General features: G+C 50.6%; 1 protein-coding gene across 3 annotated transcripts; it reads right to left on the reverse strand.

Annotated features, from left to right (window-relative positions):
- Window positions 1-73: 73 nt before the first annotated feature.
- Window positions 74-26313, reverse strand: ATN1 (atrophin 1). Of its 3 annotated transcripts, XM_075510662.1 has the most exons (10): window positions 26013-26313; window positions 9348-9541; window positions 9009-9146; window positions 8525-8638; window positions 5165-7149; window positions 4679-4901; window positions 3853-4570; window positions 2413-2556; window positions 1915-2095; window positions 74-1326 (listed from the first exon to the last, which is right to left on the reverse strand). In XM_075510662.1, exons 2-10 carry the CDS (start codon window positions 9423-9425, stop codon window positions 1293-1295), a joined length of 3615 nt encoding a protein of 1204 aa, XP_075366777.1. In that variant the 5' UTR covers window positions 9426-9541; window positions 26013-26313; the 3' UTR covers window positions 74-1292. The 3 variants fall into 3 exon arrangements, with proteins under 3 accessions (XP_075366777.1, XP_075366796.1, XP_075366786.1); XM_075510681.1 differs by lacking the exon at window positions 26013-26313 and having other exon boundaries at window positions 9348-9389; XM_075510671.1 differs by lacking the exons at window positions 8525-8638; window positions 9009-9146; window positions 9348-9541; window positions 26013-26313 and adding an exon at window positions 7238-7355.

The following is a 26313-nucleotide window of genomic DNA, read 5'->3' on the forward strand; positions in this document are numbered from 1 at the left end:
CGCCCGCTCCCAAGGCGAGCTGCAGCCCTGCACGGTGAGGTCCCCTCTTTGCCCCAGTAAAAAGAAATTAACACAACGGAGTCTGTTTCTGGAAGGGTTTTTTTGTTTGTTTTTTTTTTTTTCTTTTTTAAGAGCTTCATATATATATTTATATATATAAATTATTAGAATGTGTGTTGGGGCTTGGGAGTGCGTGGGGAACTTTGTTTGGGTGTTTCTCCATAGTTGGGTTGTTGGTTGGTTTTCCTTTTAATGGTTAAGTAAATATATATACGGGGACCAATCGAGAGATACAACTGTGAAATCAGACACGCACGCGGGGGCTAGGGAGTCACAAGTTGCTACATAAAACTGCCACGTCTAATAGGATGTGCATGAGTTAAAGTACATCAATTAGAATGGGTGAGGGGAAAGGGGCAGCTGCCGTCTTAAAGACAGTCCCAGGACGCAGTATGCTCGGCCACATCAGCTCTCCCCATGGGGCTCAAAGGGGTCATGGTGGTGATTGCAATCTTGAAAACAGTCTCGTGGTGCTTTGCACCTCGTGGCTGTGCCCGTTCCCGTCAGCTGTGGGAAAGCACAGCCACCATCTTGCAAACAGTCTGTGGTGCTTTGCACCCCGATGGCTAGGACCAGTCCCTCTGTAGGCAGGATCGGCCGCTTTTGAAGGGGTCCCGTAATGCTTTGTTTGCATCTGAAGGGATGTTGGAGAATGAGAAGCCACTCTGGCTAATCTGAAAAAGTTCCACGTTGCTTTTCTGTATCGCTAAGCAGTATCTTACACCTAAAGGGGGGTGGGGTATGAGGAAGCATCTTGAAAAAAGGCTCTGTTGGGTTTTGAGTTACTTCTTGACCACACCTCCTCCTCACAGAAGCAGAAAAGGCAGCAGCATCATGTATTTGAAGTCCTGGAATGCTCTGCATTTTTTTATTTAATGCAACTGTTCCCCCAAAACAAAGGATGGAGCTGCTGCCATCCTGAATTCACATCAGTCTTTGTCTTTTTGAGCTCTGTGCAATGCTGATTCTGTTCTCTTCAGAGCTCTGCTGAAATCACGTACCGATTGTTTCGTGTCTGTTAGTGGTGTTTCAGTCCCTCCCCATTTTCTCTCCTCCACTTTCTGCTCCCAGGATGCCATCCTGTACTTTTTGTCCCATCTTCTCTTGCACTCTACTGCATGGTGGGATCAGGATGTGTCACTCTGCAGCTTCCCCTCCCCCAGGATTTGGTTGATTGATTGCTCCTCTTGAGAGAAAGACATGATGATGTCACGTTGACAGTAGAAGTCCATTTAAAGGGGTTTGTCACTTTCTTTCTTCAGGTGGCTAGGACACAGAAGAGGAACAAGGTGATTGTGAGAGAGAAAAAGGCAATTTAGTATCTCCCACTGCCTTCTGTTAGTCTAGACCCACATGACACTGCTAGCTTGGGAAGTTTTGCAAATCCTTGAAGTAGGAGATGCTATCGAAAAGGTACAAGATTGCACCTCTCTCTTTCCCAGCGTGCTTCCTCATGCACTTGTGAAAGCCTCGTCTTGGCAAAAGCATCCAACCCTTGCGAACGTTTGGTATTTTGGCAGGGGTATTAGTTAGTCATAACTGTATTAGCATGGGTGAAACATGCAAGTTTACCCCTCTGCCAGAGGAGAGGAGCTGAGACTCCACGTGAGATTAGCCATCGAACAGCCACTTGCCAGGAATGACCTTCCTGGTGGCCAGCCCACAGCTGTGCCCCACTGGCAAGGCATCCCTGATCCCAGGTGCAGGCTCAAGCCGAATCACCCACTTCAGGGGCAACGCCTCCCTGTCCCCACTGCCTCTGCCACCCCCAGGCCACGGCTGGGCCTGGAGGTATACTTGTGAGGACAGAGCGGTCTGCTCGCCCTGTGCCATGGAGAGAGCAGGTCCATGCACCTGTAGTAATCCTCCTGCGTTGGGAGCGGCACGCTGTGCAGAGGGTGATGGGCGTGAAGCCACTGCTGCTGTTCCAGAGCCAGGCGCTGCAGCTCAGCTGACTGCGCGTGCATGGCCTGGAGCTGATGTGCTGCTGACATGGGCGCGGAGAGAGAGCCTGGCAGGTCCCTGTAGGGTGCAGCTGCAGCCAAAGACAAAACAGAGAATAAACAAGTTAATGTAACAGTTGCATCCTCTCCCATGGCCCCACAGCTCAGTCAAGACTCTACTGCACTTCCTTTCCCAGCCCTGCCCATGTGCAGGACTTGCTCATCCCCTGATAGTGTAGGCCTGTCCTACGCTATGCCAAAACTCTGTTTAATAGACCTCAGTTTGGTCCTGTGACCCCTCATGACCACCCTGCCCCTTGGAGCTCTGCCGATGCTCTTTAGCAGACCAGCAGAGCTCCAAGGCAGCAGTCCAGCCGCTCAGACTAGCAGTCCCTGTGAGCATCCTTACCAAAAAGCTGGTGGCGCAGCACTTCATTCTCATGTAGAGGGTGAGGCAGGAGAGGGTTGGGGATGGTTCCAGCTGGGTATGGTATCCGGGTGAGGTGTGATCCCGAGGCGAGTGGGTCGATAAGAGGATGAACAGAGGCTGAGGCTGAGAAGAAGAGATATCACAAGATAATTGTCCCGTGCTTTGTAAGAGGTAACACGGAGAAAGGCGCAAGGCACAACAAAACACACATGGAAAGAGACGTGTGTTAGGGACGGAATGATTTCAGGGCTAGACAACACAGTACCATGTCCTTCTGAGTGTTACTCTTTTTGCCTGCATTGAATTTCACATGAACCAGCCTGGCATAGCTGTGTCCCTACACTCCTCAGGGAGAAGCACTGCTCCTTAAAGTCGATTCTGCAAGGACCTGCTCTGCAATCACATCTGAACACAGTATCGTGCCTATCTGCCAGCTTGGCTGTCACTCACGTGCATACTCATATTGGGTGCTTCCATTTCCAGGTCTCACCCAGCACAGATGCTCAGTGCCAGGCACTCAAGTTTGCAAGTACTATCTAAGGCTGAAATGCAAGGTACCATTTATATGAAAACTGCTCTTTCCAATGTTTTGGACTCACTTCCAGAGTGCTGGCTGGAGATGCCCAGCTACGGAGCGTGGGGGAATGGACATTCATTTGTACTGGATGCAATCTCTAAGTAGTTGCAGCTGCTTAGAGTGGGTGTCTGTCTGTGACTCTGCCACCAGATCCCACTGACCACTCACAGTACCTGAGCAAGCACAGCACTTTTTCCTACTGTATTGTAGTTTGGGCTTTGCTTCCCCAAGATTTTCATCCCTAAACTTTTTACTTTGCTTTCCTGTAGGATGTGGAAATGGAAGGGACCACCTCTCAATTCTGAAGGACAGCAGCCTCCAGTTCCTTACAATTAGCCCATCTTCTCTCCCATCCCATTCCAGCATCTGCAGCAAGAGCCATAGGAACAAACCAGAGAACCAACATTTCATTAGTCCTAAGGATACTCTCAAAAGTGTTCTTAGCAGGGCTCCCACTCCCTCTGCAGACCACAGTGTGAGGGATGCAGTCCACAGCACCACCACCCTGGTAGCCTGTGGGACCCCAGCACTCATATTGCACCCCCAGAGATCCAGAACTAAAGGACATGGTGCAAACAACTCTGCTCACCACTAAGCAGCAAACTCACAGACGCCTCAATACTTGCAACAGATGTCAGTGTCTTTGGTGGGATAGTAGCGAGGGCAAGGCTGAATGACCATGGTGTTGACCTCTTCCGGCTGAAGAGGTGGATCTGGGGCCTGAAAGTCTAGTCTCGGCAGCTTTTGGGCTTCCCCAGGGCCAGAGGGAGGGAGCACAATGAGGGCGCAGTAGGAGGGAGAGCAGGGCTTTGTGCAGGACACCACCACCAAGGGGTCCTTACCTGCATGTATGGCATCCTGCTGGTGGAGATGGAGGTGGGAGTGGATGTGGGAATGCTGATGATGATGAGGTGTCACATTGAGCATCTGCAGCCGGGCCAAAGGGTCATTGCTGAGAGCTGCCACCCGCTCGGCGTGCTGGCGCTCAGCCGCCAAGCGCTCGGCGTAGGACATGTCGGGACGAAGGGTCGGGCCGGCTGCCAGCGCCAGCCTCTCCCGCTCCAAGTGGCCCAGCCCTGGGTGGAAGGGAAAAGCAGGATGAAGGCCAGGGGCCGTCTGCAGACTCAGGCCGCCATGGCGTGGGAACGGATCCATGGCAGCAGCTGGCACAGCATGGAGCTGCTCCAACTCGGCTGGCTTGACTTCAAAGCCGGGCTTGAGACGTTCACGCAGGTCCCGGTCCCTCAGGTCTCGTTCACGGGCTTCCCGCTCCCTCAGCTCTCGCTCCCGTGTCGCTGGATCACTGCTGTAGATGGCTGGCACGTTGTACCCCAGCAAGCCTGGGTCGACCGCACCCAGTGGCACGTAGAAAGGGTGGTTGCGGTTGCTGGGGGACATGACGTGGGGCCGTGCGTATTCGCTGAGGGTACGCAGAGCTGGGGTGTCGGGGCCCAGGTATGGGGGAACAGTCGCTACAGCACTGCCCTGCTCGAAGGAGGGGCGGTGGGGAACTGGCCCAAGGGACGAGCACTCAACTGGCCGGCCCTCCTGGGCCATCTTCTGCAAAAGAGCAGAGAGACCAGCATCAGGGTCCCAGCAGGGAGCGGCCAAGGGGGTCCTTGAGCATCCACCCCAGCTGCGCTGCGGCAGTAGGACCCCCAGACCTACCACACTCCTCTCCAGCTCCCGCTCCTTCTCCCGCTCCCGCTCCTTCTCCCGCTCCCTCTCCCGTTCCCGCTCCTTCTCTTCCCGCGCCTTCTGCTCAGCCTCTCGCCGCACTTTCTCCACCAAGTCTGCCCTTTTCTTGGCCAGCTTGGAGCCATCGAGGGGCACGAAGTACAGATCCGTGCGGGAGCAGGAGTTGAAGCCGCGGTCCAGGTGTTTGTTGAATCTGGGGGCGAGAGGCAAAGCCTGTCAGCGCAGAAGAGGCTGGAGAGCAGGGATGGGGATGGGGATGGGGACGGGGGCGGGGGCAGGGGCAGGGGCAGGGGCAGGCAAAGCTGAGCCCAGCACTGTGGGAAAGGGAAGAGCATCATAAAAAAGGCAAAAGGGCACAGCTGCACCCCACGCTCGGGGTGACCTCCCCTTCCCTGCCCAGACGTCCCTCCCCAGCCTGGGGACACCCCCCGGATCCCTCCCGCAGCCCCCCCTCACCTGGCTGACTGGCTGGCGTGGCTTGGCACGTCTACCACCTTGGGGGGCGGCGAGGGGCTGCGAGCAGGCGGCACAGGGCTCTCAGGGGGCTCATACTCCTCCGACGGCTCCTGCTTTATCTGCGCAGCGCTGAGGGGCAGCGGGGGCGGCGGGGGGGCCGGGGCAGCCATGTTCCCCGGCAGGGGCGGTGGGGCAGAGGGGGCGGGCGAGGGGGCTTTGTAGCCCCCTGCCACGGGGGAGGAGGCCACCCGGTAGCCGGGAGGGGTGGCTGCCCGGAAAGGGGCGGCCGAGGAAGCGGGGGGCGAACCCGGCTTGTAGGGGGCCGGCGGCTGGAAGGTGGGGAGGGGGGAGGCTGCCCGCTTCCCGTAGGGGACCACGGCTGAGGGGGGTACCGGGGGCGAGACGGTCTTGTAGGGGGCCGCGGACGGGGAGGCCATAGTGGCGATGACGGTGGAGAGCGTAGTGGCAGCGGAAGTGACCGGAGGGCCAGCCCCATGGGCAGGGGAGGGGGGCGGTGGCGGTGGGAAAGTGTAGGTGGCAGGACTCTGCCCCGGGGGGTGAGCGCACATGCCGGGGTAGCTTCCCTGGGAAGAGGCGGCGGAGGAGGACGAGGAGGAAGAGGAGGAGGATGAGGAGGAGGAAGATGGGGCTGCAGCGGCAGCCGAGGCAGCCTGGCTGTAAGCGGCCTGGCTGTGGGGAGGGTAGAGGCGCAGCCCGTAGGTGGCATGGGAAGGGTGATGGCTGTTTGACTCCAGGCCGTGGGGGTAACCCCCGGGGGGCTGGGGGGGAGCTGCCGCTGCTGGGGAGACCCCCCCGCCACTCCCGTGGCCGTGGTGGTGCTGCTGGGGCGGCTGCTGGTGATGGGGGGGCTGGCCGGGGAAGGGGGCGGCGGGGTGGTTCCCGGTGTTGCCCAGCGGGCGGCTGTACGGGGGCGGCCCTTGGCTCCAGACGGGCTGGGAGGGCAGGGAGGGCTGGGTGTACTTGGGGGGCTGGCTGGACACGGAGAGGCCGCTGGGCGGGGGGAAGGAGTGGCCATAGGAGGCACTGTAACTGGGCAGGGGCTGGGCCGGGGAGGGCTGGGGGTACTGGGCCGAGGAGCTGGAGGGCGGCAGCGGCGGCGGGGCATAGGGGTAGCGGGAGGGGGCCAGGGCCGGTGTCTTGTCCTGCCCCATCCCGTGGGTCGAGGGAAGGTGGCCGCTCAGGGCCTGCCCCACCATCCCCGGGGAGCTGGAGGCGGCCACCGCGTTGTTGAGTGGGCGCAGGGCTGGAGGAGGAGGCAGATTGGCGGAGACATGGGGGAAGGAAGGGGCCGAAGCTGGGGGGGCGGCCGGAGGGTTGGCTGGGGGCGTCTTTTGAGGGGGGAGCCCCCCGACCACCGATGTCAGCGAGATGGGGGTGGTGGGTGGCGGATTGTGCTTGGCACTGAGGGTCTGCTCGCGACCCCCTGGTGCTGGGAGCCCCCCCACTCCACCGGCAATTTTGGCCCCAACCTGGACCACATTGGCCGTAGGGTAAAGCGGAGCATGGGCAGAGGAGGAGGAGGAAGAGGAGGAGGAGGAAGGGGGAGCAGAAGGGGCAGCAACAGCAGAGGAGGAGGAGGCGGGTGTTTGCGGGGCTTGAGCCTGGAAAATGCGGGTGGCCTGGCCCTCCAGCTGGGAGTGGTAGCTCCCTGTGGGGGGCCCCTGGGGGTGCACCTCGCCTGGGAGCCCAAAGCTGGGCTCAGGTGGACGGGCCAGGCTGTCGGGAGGGGGAGCTACCGGCGGGCTCTGGGGGAAGAGTGGAGGGTGGTGGTAGGAGTGAGACGGTCCCTGAGACAGCACAGAGGAGGAATCAGAGTCATTCTCCACACTGCCAGGGCTGTAGACACTGGGTGAGGTGCTTCTGTTATCCTGGTCAATGTCCCGTGGGTCACTGCTCATCTCATCGTTGAAGCTGTGGCCATCAAGGCTGTCAACATCAGATGGGGATGGAGGGCAGGGCAACTCCTGAAGTAGGAAAAAGGAGAGAGATGTTATATGGCCTCCTAGACCATGCACAATACTCTTCAAGTTCCCAGAGAACTTGCTTTCTGACCTTTCTCTGCCAGCGCTAGAAAATGCCACAGAGGGAAGGAGACATCGTCTGGCAAGGTAGAAATCACACCAGTCCTCCTGCCTCCCCTTGGAGCAATTTCAAGTGCTCTCGGGTCCTTCAGGAGCATCACACACTCAGGAAGGAGGTAACAATGGGCCCCTTGCGTACAGAGGCAGTGAGGGAGGGCAGGAACTGTTACAGATGAGGTTGAGAGTGAATAGATATGAAAGGTCCTAGCACGACCACCACCGGTGATGGGCCAGAGTATGATTCAGTGCTACCCCCAGGTGGCACGGAGCAGCATGCACCACAGTGCACCCCGCACAGCCCAGTACACCCCCCCAGACCAAGAATCGCTCTTCTTGTCCCTGCAGGGCTCTCCCTCAGTGAGGAGACCCACTCCCCTCCGGCCCCCCACCCCAAGCATTTCCTCCTCTGGCTGCCCCACTCCTTACCTCCTGATGTCCCCCCTGCACTTCCCAATCCCTGCTCCTCCCCACCACCTCTCGCCTCAAGCAATGAAGCATCGGTGATTCAACAGTTAGCATGGACAATTAGTGAGTGCCACCCTTGAGCCTCAGGGCTTACAAGAGGCTGAACTGAAAAAAGATCATTGTTGAGCTGAACGGAGTGTCCACGTGGACAAATTACATAGATGTAACCACAGTGGTTTAATTACAATGACCTCATAACATAAGCAAATATCCCCGTGTTTGCAGGCCTTCAAGGCCAGTTCCCTGAACAGGCTAACGGTGAACTGTGAAGCACAAGAGCTGAGTCTTCCTCCAACTGTCCGACCACTGATCCAACTCAGTGCTGTCAGCATTTTGGAAAAGCCCCGCCACAACTATGTAGAGCGTGTGCGTAATCAGGTTTTGCACAACCATCACCCAGACCCCACCACGACTTAAGCACCTCCATTTCACACTGCTCTGGGGGAGCAAAAGAGGCTCTGTGCACCAGCAGCTGCGCGCAGAGCCAGGCTCTTGCCACTGAGCCAGGAAAGGCAGGGCACGTGCCCAGCTCTGAGGGTGTGGCAGTCCCCTGCCGACAAGGCAAAAGAGACGGAAGAGCCTCCATCTGCTCAGTCATCACTCTTGGTGGTGTTTTTGTAGCCAGGCAGATGCCATTTAGGTTGGAAGAGCTGCAGTGCGAAACTCAAGGTGCCAGGGCTCCTGAGCAGCGGGAACCCCAAGCCAGGTGGGTGTAAGCAGCACAGGTAGGGAACAGGAGAATCCTTTGCTCTGGACTCAGGACATGCCAGCAATCACAGCAGGGACAACTCACCTCGGTTTTGTTTTTTTTGGGAGCATTGGTGTCCTCCCCTTCACTCTCCGAGATCTCTTCTGTTCGGCCCTGCTTGCTGCCCTTGGGGGTGCAGGATTCCTCCACCCGGCCCTTCTGCAAGAGAAAGGAGAACAGGGAGGTGGGAGGGTCATGGGGAAACTTCCCACCCTGCCAGACCTTCACAGACTGCAGTAGGTGAGACACAGCCATGACAGAGCTTAGCAGTGCAACACTGAGCCAGAATGTGGCAAAAATTAGAGCTAAAAAGGGCTGGTGAGACTGAAGACCAGTTCTTGGGAGATGATGGGAAGTATGAGATGCTGAGGATGAGAGGAAAGAGGGATCCCACCCATTCCAGAGAGCTAACCCAGCATTGGTTCCTCAGTGGATCCCCTCCTGGTCTGTGTCCCCGGATCCCCAAACAGATCCTACCCGGTGTGGGCAGTCCTCGGGGACCCCACGCTCATGTACTAGCTTATACTACCTTTGTCGCTTGCCGGGATTTCTCAGCCTTTCCATCACTGCTGGAGGTGCTGACGCCCCCAGGGGAAGCTCGACCCCGTGACCTGAGCTCCTCTCGGGGCCCTGGAGCCTCTTTCTTCCGTCCACTCCGCATTGACATCTAACAAGAGCGGGATCACTGGATCAGTCCTGCTTTGCATCTCCCTCCACTCCTGCCCTGTCCCCAGCCTCCCAAAGCCCCTGAACCCCTGGCACTCCAAACTCTAAACTCATGTCCACAAGCTTTGCTGTGAGCCTTAGTCCCAACCCACAGCTCCAGCTTGGCTCTGGTGTCCCACCCCCCATCTCCCATCTCACGTACTGAGTCCTTGTTCTGTCGTGTCTTCATTCTTTTGGGTGTGGGACCCCCATTCTCCTTGGCGCGGTTTGATGAAAACATAAATTTTTATCACTCCGCACCCCACTTCAGCCGTTCCTGGGGAGGTGGAGACGGGCAAGAGCAGTTCTTCTGGAAGGGGGGCTTACACCAGCAACGCAACAAGATCCTGGTGAATCCTGAAAGGCAGACAAGGAGATGAGAGGGGAGAAAGAGTGAGTGGACTGCGGGACATCCTTTTGTGGTCTGCTATAGAAATATGACAAACTTATTACTTAATTATTATTTACAGATGCAAAGATCTTCACCAAAAATGCAATAAACTTCCCCATCAGAGGGGGAAAAGATTTGGCCGTTGTCACATTTTCACATTTGATTTCCAATTTTTAGGAGTGATACCCACAGGATGTGAGGCAGGCAGTCCTCCAGTTTTTTGGAGGAAGCAGGGAGGAATGGTTATCAGTATGTTGATTGTCCTCTGAAATAATTTTAGTATTTCCATTTCATTGTTTATCTGATCTTCAGAGAGAGAGGGGAAAAAAATAATGGGAAAGCATTTTAAAATGTTCCTAATGACAATTTTTCTGACTTCGTAAGTTCCTCTTTGCACTTGTTGTCAGTGCAGTAAGTTACACTATCCTTAACTGGCCATGTGCTGTTATTAGCTAGCTCTGCATAATGAGCCCCCAGTGGCCTTTGCTGAAGGGGTATTATACAGCCCTGCCCTCTCCAGAGCATATGCACGTGCATACATGCACCAGCACATTATGCAGAAAATGTGACAAATCTTGCTTAGGCTGTTTGGTGTCCAACGTACACAAATAGGTGCGAGAAAATGCACTGATCTTTGATTTTTGCATGACGCAAACAGAATCAACTCTGTTTAGCCTGGAGTGCCTGCCTAGGTCTCTTTCTTCTCCATACACTGGACTGCTTCTCAGTGTACCACATAAGAGTGACGCCCAGAGATGCAGAGTACATCCTTACACTTTGCAGCAGTGGGAAGATTTCTGTGCTCCCTCTGAATAAATTTACAGCTTTGTGCTATGTCCAAAAGCAATATAGATATTTAACACCCTGTTACGCCACACAATTCCTAGTTTAGAGTATGAAAGCACCGTGATTGTGCCAGCCTGGGAACTGGACTGATGTGATTCAGGGATGCTGCTCCTGAAGCTAGTTTGCTTGGCTCCATCCAGCTCAAGATCTTTTGCACTGCACTGTGCTGCGCAGGTGTAACCAAAAAGAGACTGTCCTTCCCCAGCCTGTCATTCAAGTTGCTATACTTGGCCTCTGGAATGGACAATCTGCAAGACAAGGAAATGTGTCCTGTGGATGAGGAATCAGGAGAAAAGATAGACATCTTCTGGGTTATATTCTCTGATCTGGAAGCACAGGGAAGTTCTGTGAATAAGTAAAAGAAGACTTGAGATTTGGGACTCCTGAAGGCCATCCCAGACCTGGAAAGATTGGCTTCTAGCCAGCCAGTGCAGGAGCAGTCTGGATGTACTTTCATTTCTCTGAGAAGGGAGCTGAAACCAGGGATCAGAGCAAAGGCACCAGATAGGAGAACTCCTGGGCCTCCTGTGCAGCCCTGCTGCTGGACTGTGTGGCCCCGGGGTCACTGCTTTCCAGTGCATCCATCTCCCTGCCTGTGAAAAGGGAGTAATGACACTGGCCTGTCTCTTGTGCGGCTCCACATCTTTCCTGACCAATGCTTAGAGAAACCCATCTGGAAGGTACCTGGGAAGAGCAGGGGACTGTTGGTTTTAATTTCATTAATATTTTATTTAACCCTCATCATGAAAGCCACGGGGGACTCATCCAGCGTTAATTTCCACACACAACAATTCATTAACTGAGACCTCTTCTTTAATAGAAAAATAGCTCACGATGGTTTATAACTGACCTAATGGAGGCAGAGCACTCTCCTAATCCCTACCAGCTGACATGTTTTACAGCCTTATATTTCTGTCATACTTTGGCCTTTGGTTGCTAATTCAGCCAGTTACACTGATGCTATTCTAGATAAGCATCTAGAATTAACATTTCTTACATGAGACAAACATTGTAAGTAAGGCGATCCTAATTTAACTCAACTTCAACACACACCATGTTGGCAACCTTCAAGTATTAGCTCAGCTCTGAACACACAGAAGCAGCAACAGCACATTAACAATATGTCACTGCTCTTTACATTCAACAGGGATGCCACCCACATCTCCCACACCAAAGAACCAAACATCATAATGCAGCGCATAGGTCTCACTTCAGCTTTCCAGTAACCCTGTAACGACAATTATGGTCTTCGTTCCAGAGAAGTAAGTCAGAGAAATAGCATGCAGCCAACCACATACTGAAACTTCCCTTTTTAAAATAAATACCAACTCGGTATTTATGTCAACCGCTGAATATGCAGTACCAAACAAAGCCAGAAACAAATAGGTATGTTTCGGTAGACATAAATTAACCACTGGGGCAGAAGTTTCTATCACTTAGAGAGTGAAGACTTTTCTGAAATATATAACAGAATTGATGCACACATTATTAGGCTCAGTACAGCAACTGTTATGTCAGAGACCAGATGAGAGGATCACAATGCTGCCTTCTAATTTTAACATCTATGAAATAAAAGCTTGCAGTGTGAGCCTTGACAATTAACAAAGTTACACCTAACCCTTCCCGTCACCAAAGATCCCTGTAAATGTCTCCGAAGAGTTCTTAGGGCTCTGTGGTTTTGGAAAGGAAATGAGACATTTGGCAGGGCTGCTGTCAAAGGGATAACCTTTTCCTGGCCTTGTGAAGCCCTTTACAGGTTTGACTGAGTTATGAGGCATTGCAAATTGCTATTTTTCTGTTTGCATTTCATAGAACCCAGCCTGGTTTGGCTTACTGCCCAAACCCCTCCATATTCTCGTGTAAGCTCTGGTGCAGTCTCCTGTGAGCAACACACACTCAACAGGCATCCCCATGTGGGATCCAAAATGGACCCCCCTCCTCCTCCTCCCCAGCTTCAAGTAATTCTCCTTGCCAAAGGTGGACTGTCCTGCACAGGCAGCCAGGAGATCATGGGCTCCAGTTCCTCTTCTATTGAGGAACACAGATAAGCTCTCTCCTTCCCAGGCTGTAGTGTGGAACAACTCTTCACAGGTAACAAAACTGATTTACCTACTTAAGTATATACCCTTGGTCTCTCTTAGAAAGTTGGGTGAATGTTTGTCCTTGGCTCAGGATAGCATTTACACATCAGATTGAGGATCTGAGAAAATAAACTTTCCTAGAAGCAGAGGAAATGGGAACAGGACCAAGTTGTCTGGGATGGTGTTTAGGGGCTTGGCCCAGACTGTAAATGACAAATGAGTCATGTGCCCCCAAAGGCTTGCACATGCAGGGGCTGCACACACAGGTACACCGAGCACATGTCCCAACAGCAGGGAGGCAGTTTCCAGTGAGACAGAGAAGTCAGGGAGGTGCCTCCAAATCCATGGAGGGCTGAAGGGTTTTGTCACTTTGGCTGGTGCACAGTGGCAGAGCAAGCTCCAGGATGGGCAGCCTGAGTCCGGGCCTCCAGTCTGCTTGAGAAGGTTAAAAGCCAGCTAAGGTCCAGCTAGCCCTCCCTGGGGCCAGTAACAGGAGAAGGGAGAGCTGAAAGCTCCCAGCATCCATGCCACTTAAGAAAAAGAGCTAACACCACCGTTTCTTTAGCTAGCAGACATTTAAGGCCTGATCCAGTCCTCACTGAGATTAGCTACTGGTACTCAGTTGCCAATAGTTACCATATCCTCTTCCCTTTCTTTTGTATTACTCCTCTCTAGGGGAAAAAAAAACCAACCACATTTACTTGGTTTTATTTTCTACTACTCTTGATCTTCTCCAACTGTATTCCAGTAATCTCAGGTGGATTCAGATCTGGTCCAAGCAGGAGGGGAGGTGCAGCAAGCAGAACGTGACTGGTACGTGACACAGGAGACCACCCTGAGCTAGCCAGTGATGATTTGGGGGTGGAGAGGAATAGCACTGATGTAGCCTCCTCCCTCCACCGAGGCTCTGCCTAGGCATTGTCTGGTAGACCATATACCTAGTTGGAGGTACTGAGTGCAAAGATGTCAAGGTGCATGGCTGGATCATTCAGTCTCAAAGAAAAAATTAATTAAAAACTCTGCCACCCATCGGAACCACAAATGCTGCAAGAAAGGGCAATTTGACAGCATCTGTACTTTTAAATAAAATGGAACAGTGCCTGTTCTCTGGTCCTGGGGGTGAATGGCATTACACAGCTTGCATCTGGATGGCAAAATTCTCCTACTCTCCAAAAGGGGATGGACACATCTAACCTGGCCACTGGCAATTGGCATGGTCCTACGCTAACTCCTAAACCACACTCAGGCATCATCTGGGAGAGCACTCGCTGGCATAGAGCAAAGACCATACAAAGGAATGCCATGGTAATGGACAGCCAGTGCTGTGCACCAGTGTTGTTACTATAGACATAGCCAGCATTATCTTCCACTAGATGCCAGTCCATGGAAAATAAGTTTGGAGTAAGGAGTCAGTTCCTCCTTTAGTCTAAGTACAGATGTTCTGCAGTTCAAACCTCTAGTTTTCTTCAGTTGGGAACTATTGAAATACACAGTGACTATTCCTTAAGTCCTTTTTTGAAATGTAGGAACTACATCCAAAATCCTACATGAAATCAAAGGCATTTGGCTTGCAAAGAGGGATTTAGAAGTTGTAAGATGTGAGAATTAAACTGAGTCTGTTTCTCTCCAATTCATTAGCTCTGTGTTCCCATCCTGGTTTTTCTCTTCCCCCTTCTGCAAAGGGACGGGTTAGCACCGGAGGGCAGAACCAGGGTGGCAAAACAAACACAGCTGCTTTCTAACACATTGCAGATGCTGGGCAGTGTCCTGAAAGTGAGATGGGATGATAACCAATGGATCACTCTTGACAGGTAAAGATCACTCAGAAGGGAGTCCCCACTGGAGCAGTATAGCCAGGGGACATGCACCGTGGGTGGGAAGTCAGAAGCTGGCATATTTATATATACTGCCCAGTGAACGACGGTCCCAGGCAATAGTTTTTTCATTCCTGTCTCCATTTCCTTCCTTTATAAAATGAAAGGAAAATTCCCAGAAATTTAATCAGGATCAACAACTGTTAGTGTCTTGAAAACACACAGTTTCATCCAAAATACTGCAATCGGACAACCTGAAGTACAACATTTCCCAATGGCTAAGTACCTGACTTCAGGTACCAGTGACAGTTGTCAATTTTTGTAATTTTCTATGAGTAAATTGATTTTATATTGGCAAGTACCAGAATATCATTGGATTCTTCTATCATCAAAATATTGCATAAAATGAGTCACTATGAAATGTTTATGTGTGCTTTCAGAAACTTCATTCTGTACTGAAGGGCAAATTACGCATACTCTAATAGACAAGCTGAATGAACCCTCTTGATTTACATCTACCACTGTATGTAAGAGAAGACAAGGTTCGAGAACATACACAAGTCCATGGGACCCAACAAGATACACCCCAGGGTCCTGAGGGAATTGGCTGATGTAGTTGCCAAGCCACTTTCCATCATATTTGAAAAGGCACGGTAGGCAGTGAGGTAAAGTCCCAGTGCCTGGAGAAAAGAGAATACTGCACCCATTTTTGAAAAGGGTAATACGGAGGACCCTAGGAATCACCAACCAGTCAGCCTCATTTCAGTGCCTGGGAAGATCATGGAGCAGATCCTCCTGGAAGTTAGGTCAAAGCATATGGAAGACAGGGAGGTGATTATGGACAGCCAACATGGCTTCACCAAGGGCAAATCATGCCTCACTAATCTAGTGGCCTTGTACGATGGAGTGACTGCATCAGTGGACAAGGGAAGAGCTATGGATGTCACCTACCTTGACTTCTGTAAGGCCTTTGATACAGTCCCCCACAACATTCTGGAGAGATACGGGTTTGATGGATAAGGAATTGGCTGGATGGCCACATCCTAAGAGTTACAGTCAACGGCTCAATGTCCAAGTGGAAACTAGTAACAAGTGGTGTCCCTCAGGGGTCCATATTAGGACCAATCCTATTTAATACCTTCATCAATGACTTAGTGGGATTGAGTGCACTCTCAGCAAGCTTGCAGATGACACCAAGCTGAGTGGTGCAGTTGATACGCTTGAGGGGAGGGATGCCATCCAGAGGGGCCTTGAGAGGTTTGAGAAGTGGGCCAATATGAACCTCACAAAGTTTAACAAGGCCAAGTGCAAGATCCTGCACCTGGGTCAGGGCAATCACCAGTATCAATACAGGCTGGGGGATGAAAGGATTGAGAGCAGCCCTGTAGAGGGCTTGGGGATACTGGTGGATGAAAAACTGGACATGAGCCAGCCATGTGCACTTGCAGCCCAGAAAGCCAACCATATCCTGAGCTGCATCAAAAAAAGCATGGCCAGCAGGTTGAGGGAGGTGATTCTGCCCCTCCACTCCACTCTGGTGAGACCCTACCTGGAGTACTGCATCCAGCCCTGGGGTCCCCAGCACAAGAAAGACATAGACCTCTTAGAGCAAGTCCACAAAAATGATCAGAGGGCTGGAACAGCTCTCCTATGAAGAAAGGCTGAGAGAGTTGGGGTTGTTCAGCCTGGAGAAGAGAAGGTTCTGGGGAGATCTTATTGCAGCCTTTCAATATATAAAGAGGGCTTATAAGAAAGACAGAGAGTCTTTTTTACCATATCCTGTAGTGAAAGGGACAATGGTTTTAAACTGAAAGAGGGTAGGTTTAGATGGGACATACCGAAGACATTTTTTACAATGAAGGTGGTGAGACACTGGAGCAGGTCGCCCAGAGAAGCTGGGGATGCCCCGTGTTTGGAAGTGTTCAAGGTCAGGTTGGATGGGGCTTTGAGCAACCTGATCTAGTGAAAGATGTCCCTGCTCATGGCAGGGGGGCTGGACTAGATGATCTTTAAAGGTCCCTTCCAGCCCAAACCATTCTATTATTCTATGCCTAAAATAATACCTCCCAGACTCAATCCAAGCCAATAGCTTTAATTCTTTTCTCATATGTACTTGTTGACTTATTTGTCAACAGTACTTGTTGACAAATTCACTTGTCATGCTACCTAGGTGCTCCTTCTCCCCAGTAAAATGATAAATAAAAATTAAAATGTTCACATTTCAGGAAAGAGTGCCAAGTAAGAGTACTAAAAATAAACGTGCAGAGTGCTGGCAGTCTTAGGAAATAAAGCCAGTTTACATTTTATTAAGTCTATATTAATGCTTTGTTTTCTTAATTCTGCACAACCGTGAGGAGGTAAGAACGTTATTTTAAGTATGAAAGCTGTAATTCTGGAACCTCCATTCAATGAAAAACATATCTGAGAAAAAAAAAATTTTCTATGAGCAGAGTGAAATAAAACCAATTAGAGCTAAAGCGAGGTAATAAATAATAAAAACATTCATGCATTTAACAATAGCTGAATTTACAGCATAGAAGATGATATTAATTTTTGCAGAAACAACTGAAAATAAAAGTTTGATTCACTAAATGAAGGTTAGATGTACTAAAGAAGGTTACGTTAATCGTAAAACAATTCCTGAGGGCACACTAAAATGACTGTAGGTATGTAACAGATTTACTTAAAAATCTCAGAAGAATCATTCAGTCTCCCCAGAGGAGGGCCTCAGGATCTCTTGGAGACACAGGCTGGCAGAGCCCAGTGGAGGATCACAAAACGCAACGCACTGGGCTCTTCCCTCTTCGAGTGGGATGGAGGCCTACGGACGCATGATGCAGAGGAAGGACACATCACACTCTCCATACTCACTATTTTAAGAAGTGCAGCATCTTCTATATTTGCAACGCCTGAGCACACCTTACCTGTGGAGCTGTTAGGGTTTAAGGGTCTATTGTAATACTTCACACCCCTCTTTTTATATATAGATGTCCCTTTACTAAGGAATGCAAAGTAAATTACTCAAAGACATCACAGGCTAGTTGCCCAGAGACTCAAAGGAAGATGTTGGCTGGATGGGACCTCTGCAGGTCTCTGGTCCAAACTCCTGCTCACAGCTGGGCAGACCCCAAATCTAGATAGGGTTGCTCAGGGCCTCATCCAGGCAAGTCCTGAACATCTCCAGGAGCGAAGATTCCCCAGCTGACCTTGGACACCCATTCCAGTGCTGAAACATCCACTACCAGTCGTAATTTCCTTGTTGCAGCTTGTGACCGTGACTCCATGTACCACAGCTCCTCACTGTTGGTACATAAAGTTATCCACCTGTCAACCCATCATGATTCCAGACTTCTGCTGCAAGTATTTACTGGGGAAAATTGCTGGTAACTTGCAGCTGCAGGACATATATAAGATCACAGGAAACCAGAAGCTGAATCCAAAGTAAGGGCAGCTACATCATCCATCCCTCCCTTCAGTAACAGACCAGTGAAAAGCATGGTCATCCCCTTGGCAGAAACTGCCAAGACCTGTATCATCCTGAAGCCGGCAGAGGGAGGTCCGGGCAAGGATATGACTTTGCTCAGAGCCCTCAGTCCCAGGCAAACTAGTCAGAGTGTAGAGAAGAAGCTAGAAGGATCAAACTCTGCAAATGGATTTGAATGAATGAAGTGCGGAAGTATCAGGCTAGGTGGAAGAAAGCCTGCTGGATCCTCACAAGGATCAATGTCCTACCTCCCAACGGCATTAAGTTAGGAGACACTGTCAGTATCGCAGATGATCATGATTTAAGAGAGAATTTAAGAGAATAAAACACTAAAGAAGCAAAAACAGGATGGATATAGAAAAAGGGCAAAGGGAAGCCAATGTGGCTGATGAGAGTAAATTAACGAGGGTAATAATGAGAATGAGAACTAACTGAGGAGAACTGTAGAAGGACTTTCGAAGAGGAGTGATTGGGCAATTAAACGGCATGTGAACTTCAATCTAGATAAACGTAAAGCAATGCACACAGAGGAAAAACAACTCCATCTCCACATATAAAATGATGGGCTCTAAGCTGACCAGTGCAACTCAAGAGTGATACCCTTGGGATATGAAAGGCAGATCCATAAAAATATCACCTTGGCATTCAGCAGCCATCAAGAAAGCAAACCACACGCTAGAAATTCCTGAGAAAGGAACTGAAAACAAAACCAAGAATGGTATTATGCCCTTGCACAAATCCATGGTTTTCCCACATCTTGAAACATGTGTGCAGTCCTGCTCCTTCCATAGGAACTAGAAAGGGCAACGAAGAGGCATGACTAAGTGGGTTAGACATCTCTGTCCAGAGAAAAGGGTTACTAAGTGAGGATGTGATCAAGCACTGTAAAACCATATATGAAAAGTAGAGGTTGCATGGGAAATAATTTTTCACTGTCTTTTCCAGTATAAGAACTGAGGACCATCACATAACGCCATAAAGAAACAAGTTCAAAACAAACAAAAAGAGATAGTTCTTCCTGAAATGGGTGGCTGCAGAATTTCCAATCAAAGGACACTATGGGTGCTAGAAGTTTGCATGGACTTAAGGGGAGACTGGAGAGTTTCATGCAAGAGAAAGTAACTGGTGCTTACCGAATAGTGAGAAACCACATCCAGCTATGGCAGTTGCTCTGCTGAAAACAGCTGGAAGCTGTAGGAGCATCAGAGGAAAACAGCACATAAGCTTGCCTTAATTCACACTGCTTCCTAGGGATTTGGCAGTGACCACTGCTGGAGCAGCAGACTCTGGACTAGATGGACCTAGCAGGGTCACTGGTATGTTTTTAACAAATTCAATAGTACAAAGTGCTGAGTGATACACTGAAGAGAATTGACAAGCACACCTGCCTTAAGAACTTCTGCTCATCAGTAGGGAGTGCTGAGGAAGAGAGAGATTTATTAATCACAGGAGAGCTATGGGCACCATTGTTATTTTGAAGGCATCATGCAAGGTATTATTAAGCAATGAGAAAAAGTATTAATGCCAGCAGACATTGCACTTGTTAGACATCCTCTGGTAGACCATGCTTCAGTTACCCAGCATCAGGAAAGATCAAAGTGGATTGGAGAAGGTGCAGAAAGCAGTTTCCAGAATGCTGAGGGACACAGAGCATAACAGGGGCAAAAGAAAATCATTAAGGTAGAATTCACCAAGTTTGCAAAAGAAAGTAGCTGGCATGGTGCCCAAGGAAGCCCTTTTGACTCTGTGTTTCTAGGGATTCACGACTGACAGTGAAGCCAACACGAGAGCCATTTCTGCAAAGGGCAAGTGTCTGAACAGGAAGAAGATGGACAGACAGATAGAGAAGGAAAGGAGTGAACTGGGGCCAGGGAGATGGGCACAGGAAAAAATCGTACAGCAGACCTGAGACACTGATAAGCTTAGAGTCACTCCCTTGCTTGGGATCCCACAGCTTTTCCTTGGTCTACAGAAGTGGCCAGTGGGATGATCCTGCCCTCGCCTGTAGGGCTGAAGGAAGGGAAACCCAACGGTGTGTCACAGGAAGATTTACATGGGAAGAGATCGCTGAAGGTCTCCACTCAAACCCCCTGTTCATAGTAAACTGCAAAGCTAGATGAGGTTGTCACGAACACCTCAGAGAACAGAGTTTCCCCAGCCTCCATGGGAACCTGTGCCAGTGCTTGGGAGGAAGGGGAGGTTTTGTCTTACATACTTCACCAAGTTCATGGTGAAGTATTACTCTAGTTCTCTCGATTTTATGAAATCAGAAAACATTATGTTTATGGCTAAATCAAGATCTTCCGGGACACAATACAACAAAGGATTAAAAGTCACAAGTATATAAAATTCTCCCCAATCCCAAGAGAATTCAAAACAAGCAATTCATGCCAAAGTGCTACCACCTACAGATACAGAATCTACCTCACAGACCACAGACACAGGCCTCCACCTCTCAGGTGGGCACTTGAGCCCAGAGACTGATCTCAAATTAGGCTCAGACTGGACTGCCAGGAGAAAAGGTATGATGGCAAGTGAAACCACTGCCTGAGATATTTTTAATGCCTTGGGTAATCTCTGTAAAGCAGCATGTGACAACCTGTGGGCTGAAGCTTGGTGCGCAGCTATGGCACAAGCATGACCTGTCCCTGCAAAAAGACCTCACCCATGGATCCACTGTCAAAAAGCAAGTCCCCCAAAGCTTACCACTGAGAGGCCACAGCGGCCCATCATGGAATTCATTGGTAATTGGTGAAGGCACTAGGTGAACAGAGGTTGCAGAAACATGGGTAAAGTTTGCAGGTGGTGCTGAGTCAGAGGAGATGGTAAATGATGAAATAGAAACACTGGCACAGACCAGTTGGCGTTACTGCTGCAACAGGGTCACACAGAAAGACAAGTGCTTTAATTATGGAAGATTTTTTACATCAAGCTTTCAAGGATGAAGATCCAAGGATAAACAGAAGCTCTGAAAAGACCTTGTAATTAACAGCTGATACCAAACTGAACACGAGTTCCCAGCACAAGACTTCTTAGGGGGCTATTCCTGAATGAATGAAACCCACCAGTGCATAAAGAGAGGAATACTCTTCAGGAGCAGGAATAGAGAGATGATTTTTACCTGACTATATATAGGATTGGTGGGACCATTATGGGAGGAGTGCGTGCAGTTTTTACCTGCGTACTCCAAAAAGGATGCTGACAAATTGAAAACTTCCAAAAAAGAACAAGAAGGAAGTCTGGTAATGCCTCCCCCTTACAGTAAGAGCCTTAAGAAGCTCAATATATGTAGCTTATCAGAGAAAAGGTTAAAAGGCAACTTGACCATGGCCTATGAGTACTACAAAGGGAGAAGATTTCTGACAGCAGAGGGCTCTTTAACCTACAAGACAAAGACCCCAGATCTAGCTGAAGCTAGACAAATTCCACACAGAAGCAGTGCAAAATCTGAAAAGTAGGAGAAATCAATCACGTGAAAAACTTGCATAGGGATCTAGTGTATCACTGGAAATCTTTAAGGGGTTTTTTTATTTTATTCTAAAATAAATACTCTAATATTTTCTGCAAAGACCTCCAGGTGACATTCCTTACCATGTGCTGTGCAGGGGAGAGGACCAGCCAGCTGATCAGAACAGGTTTTTCAACACTAAAGTCATTAGCACTCATAGAGAGGTTGGCCAAGAGGTGATGGGGTCCAGCTCTGGGTGCAAATGTACTTTGAAAGCAATGGTCTAGCAACGTATGAGGAAAGCTTGATGGATAATCATGACTGGACAAACCACTCTTCATAGAGGGTGGACCTTCTTCATGTGTCTGGCAAACTCTGAATAATTCTGAGGAAAATCACTTCATCTATTGCACTGCCTGAAAGAAAAGCAGTACTATATCCAAATACTATGCAATAGATACAATTTATATCCAATACACTACGCTATATGTTTCAATATAAAATTTAATATAAGATATAACATTATGTATTATGTAAGATATACTGTATTATACAGACTATTATATATATTGCAATATATACACACACACATAAATATATATATACACACACAGTATATCCAATCCACTGTCCAAAGAGATGAAGGTTGCTCAAATGCAACCTTCAGTTAAGTGATATGTAACACAGAGAGACCTTGTGGAAGAAACAGAGTATCACTAAGTGCCTTGTAAGGCAGGGAAGTACATGACTAAAATTTTCCAGCTAAACTGACCTACGATGAACAATGTCAGGAGGGCAGGCAACATGAAGGAAGATTGAAAGCAACCCGCTACCCTTCTTCAGCAAAGCCCAGACAGACCATCATTGGATAAAATTGCTTGGAGAAGATATTGCAGTTACCCTTTGGTTTATAGGTGAAAATACTGACACAACAATCAATCACAATCAATCAAACATTGGTATTTTTACAGGAGACAATAACAAATCAGTGTTTGCTGCCACCACAAACACAGAAAACAGACTGCCAGAGATTTCCGCAGGAGCATTGTCAGAACTGGAAGCAAGGCAATACTTCTGGAGGGATCGCTTCCTCACAAAATTGGCCTGTGTAAACTTTTAACATACACCAAATCCTCACCCCCAAACGCTCAAAGCCCCAGTCAGCCAACCAGACTAAGGTAGAGAGGTGAAGCTCAAACCACTTGAGCTGGAAACATGCCCTTCTGTCTCATCGTTCTCCATACACCTCTCACTGAGGACATGGGTTCTAGGCCCACAGTTGCCCACCACGTGACTGGAAGGACAGAAAGATTCTCTGGTGTTCAGCTCAGCGTGACACAAAGAGCAATGGTACATGTACCTGGCCAACCTGGCAACACGTGTCTTGGGCACTGCTGCAGCTTCCATAACTCAGGTAAGGCACTGAGATGCAGCATCTCATGTTCATGTTAATTGATCTGCTGTGACCAGACTTGGGCAGTGATCACATGAATTAATTCTGCAGAGAATACATACCCTAGGTGTAGTTCAGTTGGTTAAGAACATGACTTTTTCAGAGATGCCTCCACTTTTAAACACACTCAGAACTTGTGCTGCCTTCTCCTCTGGCCTTTAAGAAATTTGTAAAGCATTACTATTCTGTACTTCACTAGGAACAGTCCTCAAGAAGTACAGATGGAAGAGATGAAGTGATAAATGCAGGAAATATACTTCATACTTCCACAGCATCCCCTAATGGAGGAAAAAAGAGATCAGAAAATCCACTGGAGGCCAGAATTTTTTTTGTCCAAAAGAGAATGGGAGAAAGAAAAAACAGAACTGCGGAAGATAGAGCCTGACAGAGGAGGAAACCAGGTTCTCAGAAGAAAAGGTAGACACCCAAAGAGGCAAAATATAAGATTGGGTAAACATTCAGGTAGATATTTAAGGAGGGGTACAGCTGAATAAATGCTCAGACCAATTCCAGAGACTGCATTTGCAAAGGTATTACACCCCCGATTTGGTGAATAAATATCCTTCCCCACACAGCTCTGTATTCCACAGCGATTGCTCCTCTCAACTCCACGCCGCAGAAAAAGGCTGACGAACATGGGGAAGCTCCAGGAGGAATCAGGAACATATATAAGGAGTGACAGAGGCTGAACTTTGGGAAGAGCAAAACCTGCCCGATTCATTTCAGTTACAAATAAAGGCTCCCCCTCTTGAAGAAAAATACAGATCAGGTTGCTTTTAGTATAGTGATCCCGCTATGCTATAGAATCATAGTTCCTTGCATGCCCAGTATTATTTTGGAATACAAGTATGCCACAATAAACTTGATTGTAATTCCTCGTGCAGGCAAACCTAAAGGTGAGAATGCCAGAACCTTTCAGAGATATCCAAAGGGTACAAAATCTGGGGGAGGAGGTAAATGCATATGAAGAGAGGTAAAGGCAGGCCATCGCAGCAGGTTAAACCCGTTAATCTTCTTCATTAGGATTCACTGCACATTTAATTTTCAAATGTTTGGAGAGTTTTTATCGTTTCCAGCATGAATCATGGTACTATATGTTCACTTCTTAATGGCCATACTTGAAAAACTCCATCATGAATCACAGTTGGAAAAGTCTGGTTTGAAAGACCAGATCATTCCCAAGAAGTATGGGAAATACACAAACGATTGGTTGTGCAGTCACCAATACCAAACATAAAAATAACAACTTGGCCAAGAAACAGGGAAAAAAGGATGAGATTCACTCCAACAAACAATTTGACCATTCACATTTACAAGTGTCCCATCCATGGGTAATGATCTTGGAGCTCCAACCCCTCAGGACGCATGTGCAGCACAGCACTGATGCACAATACCCTCGGGCTTAGAAGAAAGGAGGGTCTAGCTTTCAACTGAAACAACTGTGGGATTTGGGTTATGAAACTGAGGTAAACCGGCACAGATTTGGCTGATGCCCTGCAACCAACACATTGATTCTGGTGGGAAGTCATGGCTGAACTCTGAAGCTTTAGGCATAAGCATACCCGCACGGTGTGTAACCATGCTCCACCATTCAGGTGGACCCAAAGTGAATGGCATTTCCAATTCCTTCTCCTCTGCTCTCCTGCTACACACCTTAGGATAATGGCCCACTACTTTCTCCTCACTTTTTCAATGCTGGAAAGCATAGCAGTTCCCATGCAATCCACCCAATACAATCAGAGATAAGGAAAACAGATTTGAGTGGCTAGCTTGGTAAGGACATGCTGTTCCCCAAGAACCACAGCACTGCAAAACAGAACCTGCAGACAAAAGCCATAGAAATTCTTACAGTAGCCATCCCGGCAACTAAGTAACTGGCTGCAAAAGTCAAGGCAGCCACAGCACTGAGACAAATGCCAAGAATGACATTGCCTGTCTCGAAAGCAACTTCAGGAACATACAATAGCTACGAAGGCAGAACTCAACGGCAACCAAAGGCAGTGTGTAAAGTAATGCCACGGTGACCAAATGGCTGCCACTTCAAACAGCACAGCGGCCACTCGGCAAAATACAATCGGCAATTCGCTGGGCAGCAGCCTGCAGAAGCCAGCGGGGCAGAACCGCCACCGGCTCGATGGCACAGCCAGAAGGACAACATGGGAAATACAGACGCCACTTCTCCAAAAAACCTAAATCGCAAATGGACAGCCAGCCCGACACACCGAGGGATCTCGGCCCGTTCAAAGGGAGCACAAATGCCATCCTGATGCCGCTCAGCCCTACGGGTCTTGCCCGCTCCCTGGTCCCCAAGTAGCAACCTGGAGTTTCAGAGGAGAGGGCGGCAGGTCCCCAGGTCGAGGGTGGCACCGGGAGGGGCTGAATCCCACCCGTGCCTGCCACAGAAAGAGAAGGGGAGCAAACACACTTCTCAGCGGTCAGATCCCGACGGAAATATTATTTCCAAATATTCCTGCCCGCTCCCCAGCCGCACCTGGGAAAGCAGGGACAATACACGGCTCCCGGGAGGAGGGGGCCGCTCGGAGGCGGCTTTGGGGGCCGGCAGCGCGGGAGCTGGCCCGGCAGGCAGCGTGCGGGCTGATCCCCCCCCCCCCCCCCCGCGCTGTTGTGCGTTCCTCCCCGCACGGCGCCGGGCCGCAAACTCGGAACTCCCGCCTCGCCCCGGCCCCCCCCGCCGCCGGGCACTCACCCCCCTGCCCCCGCCGAACTTTCTGCTGCAGGGAAGGGGGGCTCCGCGGGCAGTGACGTCACGCCCGGGTGCGCGGCAGGGCGGTGTCCCCGCCCCGGGACCCCCGCGGCGGGCGCGGAGCCCCCTGTCCGACCACCACCCCCCCCCCCCCCCTTTTCCGGAGGGAAGGCGCTCCGCTGCCGCCGTCCAAGGCAAACAAGCCCCGGGCGGACTGGGGCAGGCAGCGCCCCCCGGTGATTTACGAGCGCTCCCAGCCGCGGCCGGGACACGCCGCCGCGGGGAGCCGGATGGGGCCGATGGGGGCCCCCGCCCCGCCGAGCCGAACCTCCGTGACCCGCGGCGGTCCGGCACCCTCCCAGCCCCTCGCCGCATCCACGCCGGGGCAGGCACCGCCGGGGGCCCTTCCCCAGCGCCGCGGGGGTTAACCGCCATCCCGCCCTCGCCCTCCCCCCCCCCCCAACTTTGCCGTCGCCTCCCGCCCCCGCCGCTTCGCCCCCCTCCCGATAGACGGACCGGAGGGAAAAAACCACCCGCGGAAGAATGCGGCGAGTGGGCGAAAATGACAAGCGGGGCGGGAGCGGCTGTGAGCGGGCGAAGGACTCACCGGCGGCTCCGGAGGGGAGGTCGAATGAAGGGAGGAATGGAGGCGGCGAGGAGCGGGGGGAAGGGATTTAAACGCTGCCCCCCCCCCCCCTTTTTCCCCTTTCCTCCCTCCTCCTTTTCCACGCTCCCTCGTTTCCTCTCGCGTCTCCGGAATAACCGGTCGGTGGCGGGGGCAGCGGCTCCGGGGGGGTGCGGCGGGGAGCGGGGCCCCCCCCCGCCCCGCGGCTCTGTCGCCCCCTCTCCCGCCGTGCACCCCGCGTTCAGGCGCCGCCGCCTCTGCCCCGCCGCCCTCCCATCGCTCC

This window comes from Mycteria americana, chromosome 1, assembly GCF_035582795.1.
Source record: "Mycteria americana isolate JAX WOST 10 ecotype Jacksonville Zoo and Gardens chromosome 1, USCA_MyAme_1.0, whole genome shotgun sequence".
In the NCBI taxonomy this organism is placed as follows: Eukaryota; Metazoa; Chordata; class Aves; order Ciconiiformes; family Ciconiidae; genus Mycteria; species Mycteria americana.

Bases quoted from the DNA above. Each gene is read 5' to 3' on its own strand.
- ATN1 (XM_075510662.1), bottom strand. From the start codon at position 9,425: ATGTTTTCATCAAACCGCGCCAAGGAGAATGGGGGTCCCACACCCAAA. The intron at 8,639-9,008 runs GTAGTATAAGCT...TTTCTCTTGCAG, and splicing joins AATCCCGGCAAGCGACAAAG to AAGGGCCGGGTGGAGGAATC. The intron at 2,557-3,852 runs GTAAGGACCCCT...TCTTCTTCTCAG, and splicing joins GCAGGATGCCATACATGCAG to CCTCAGCCTCTGTTCATCCT.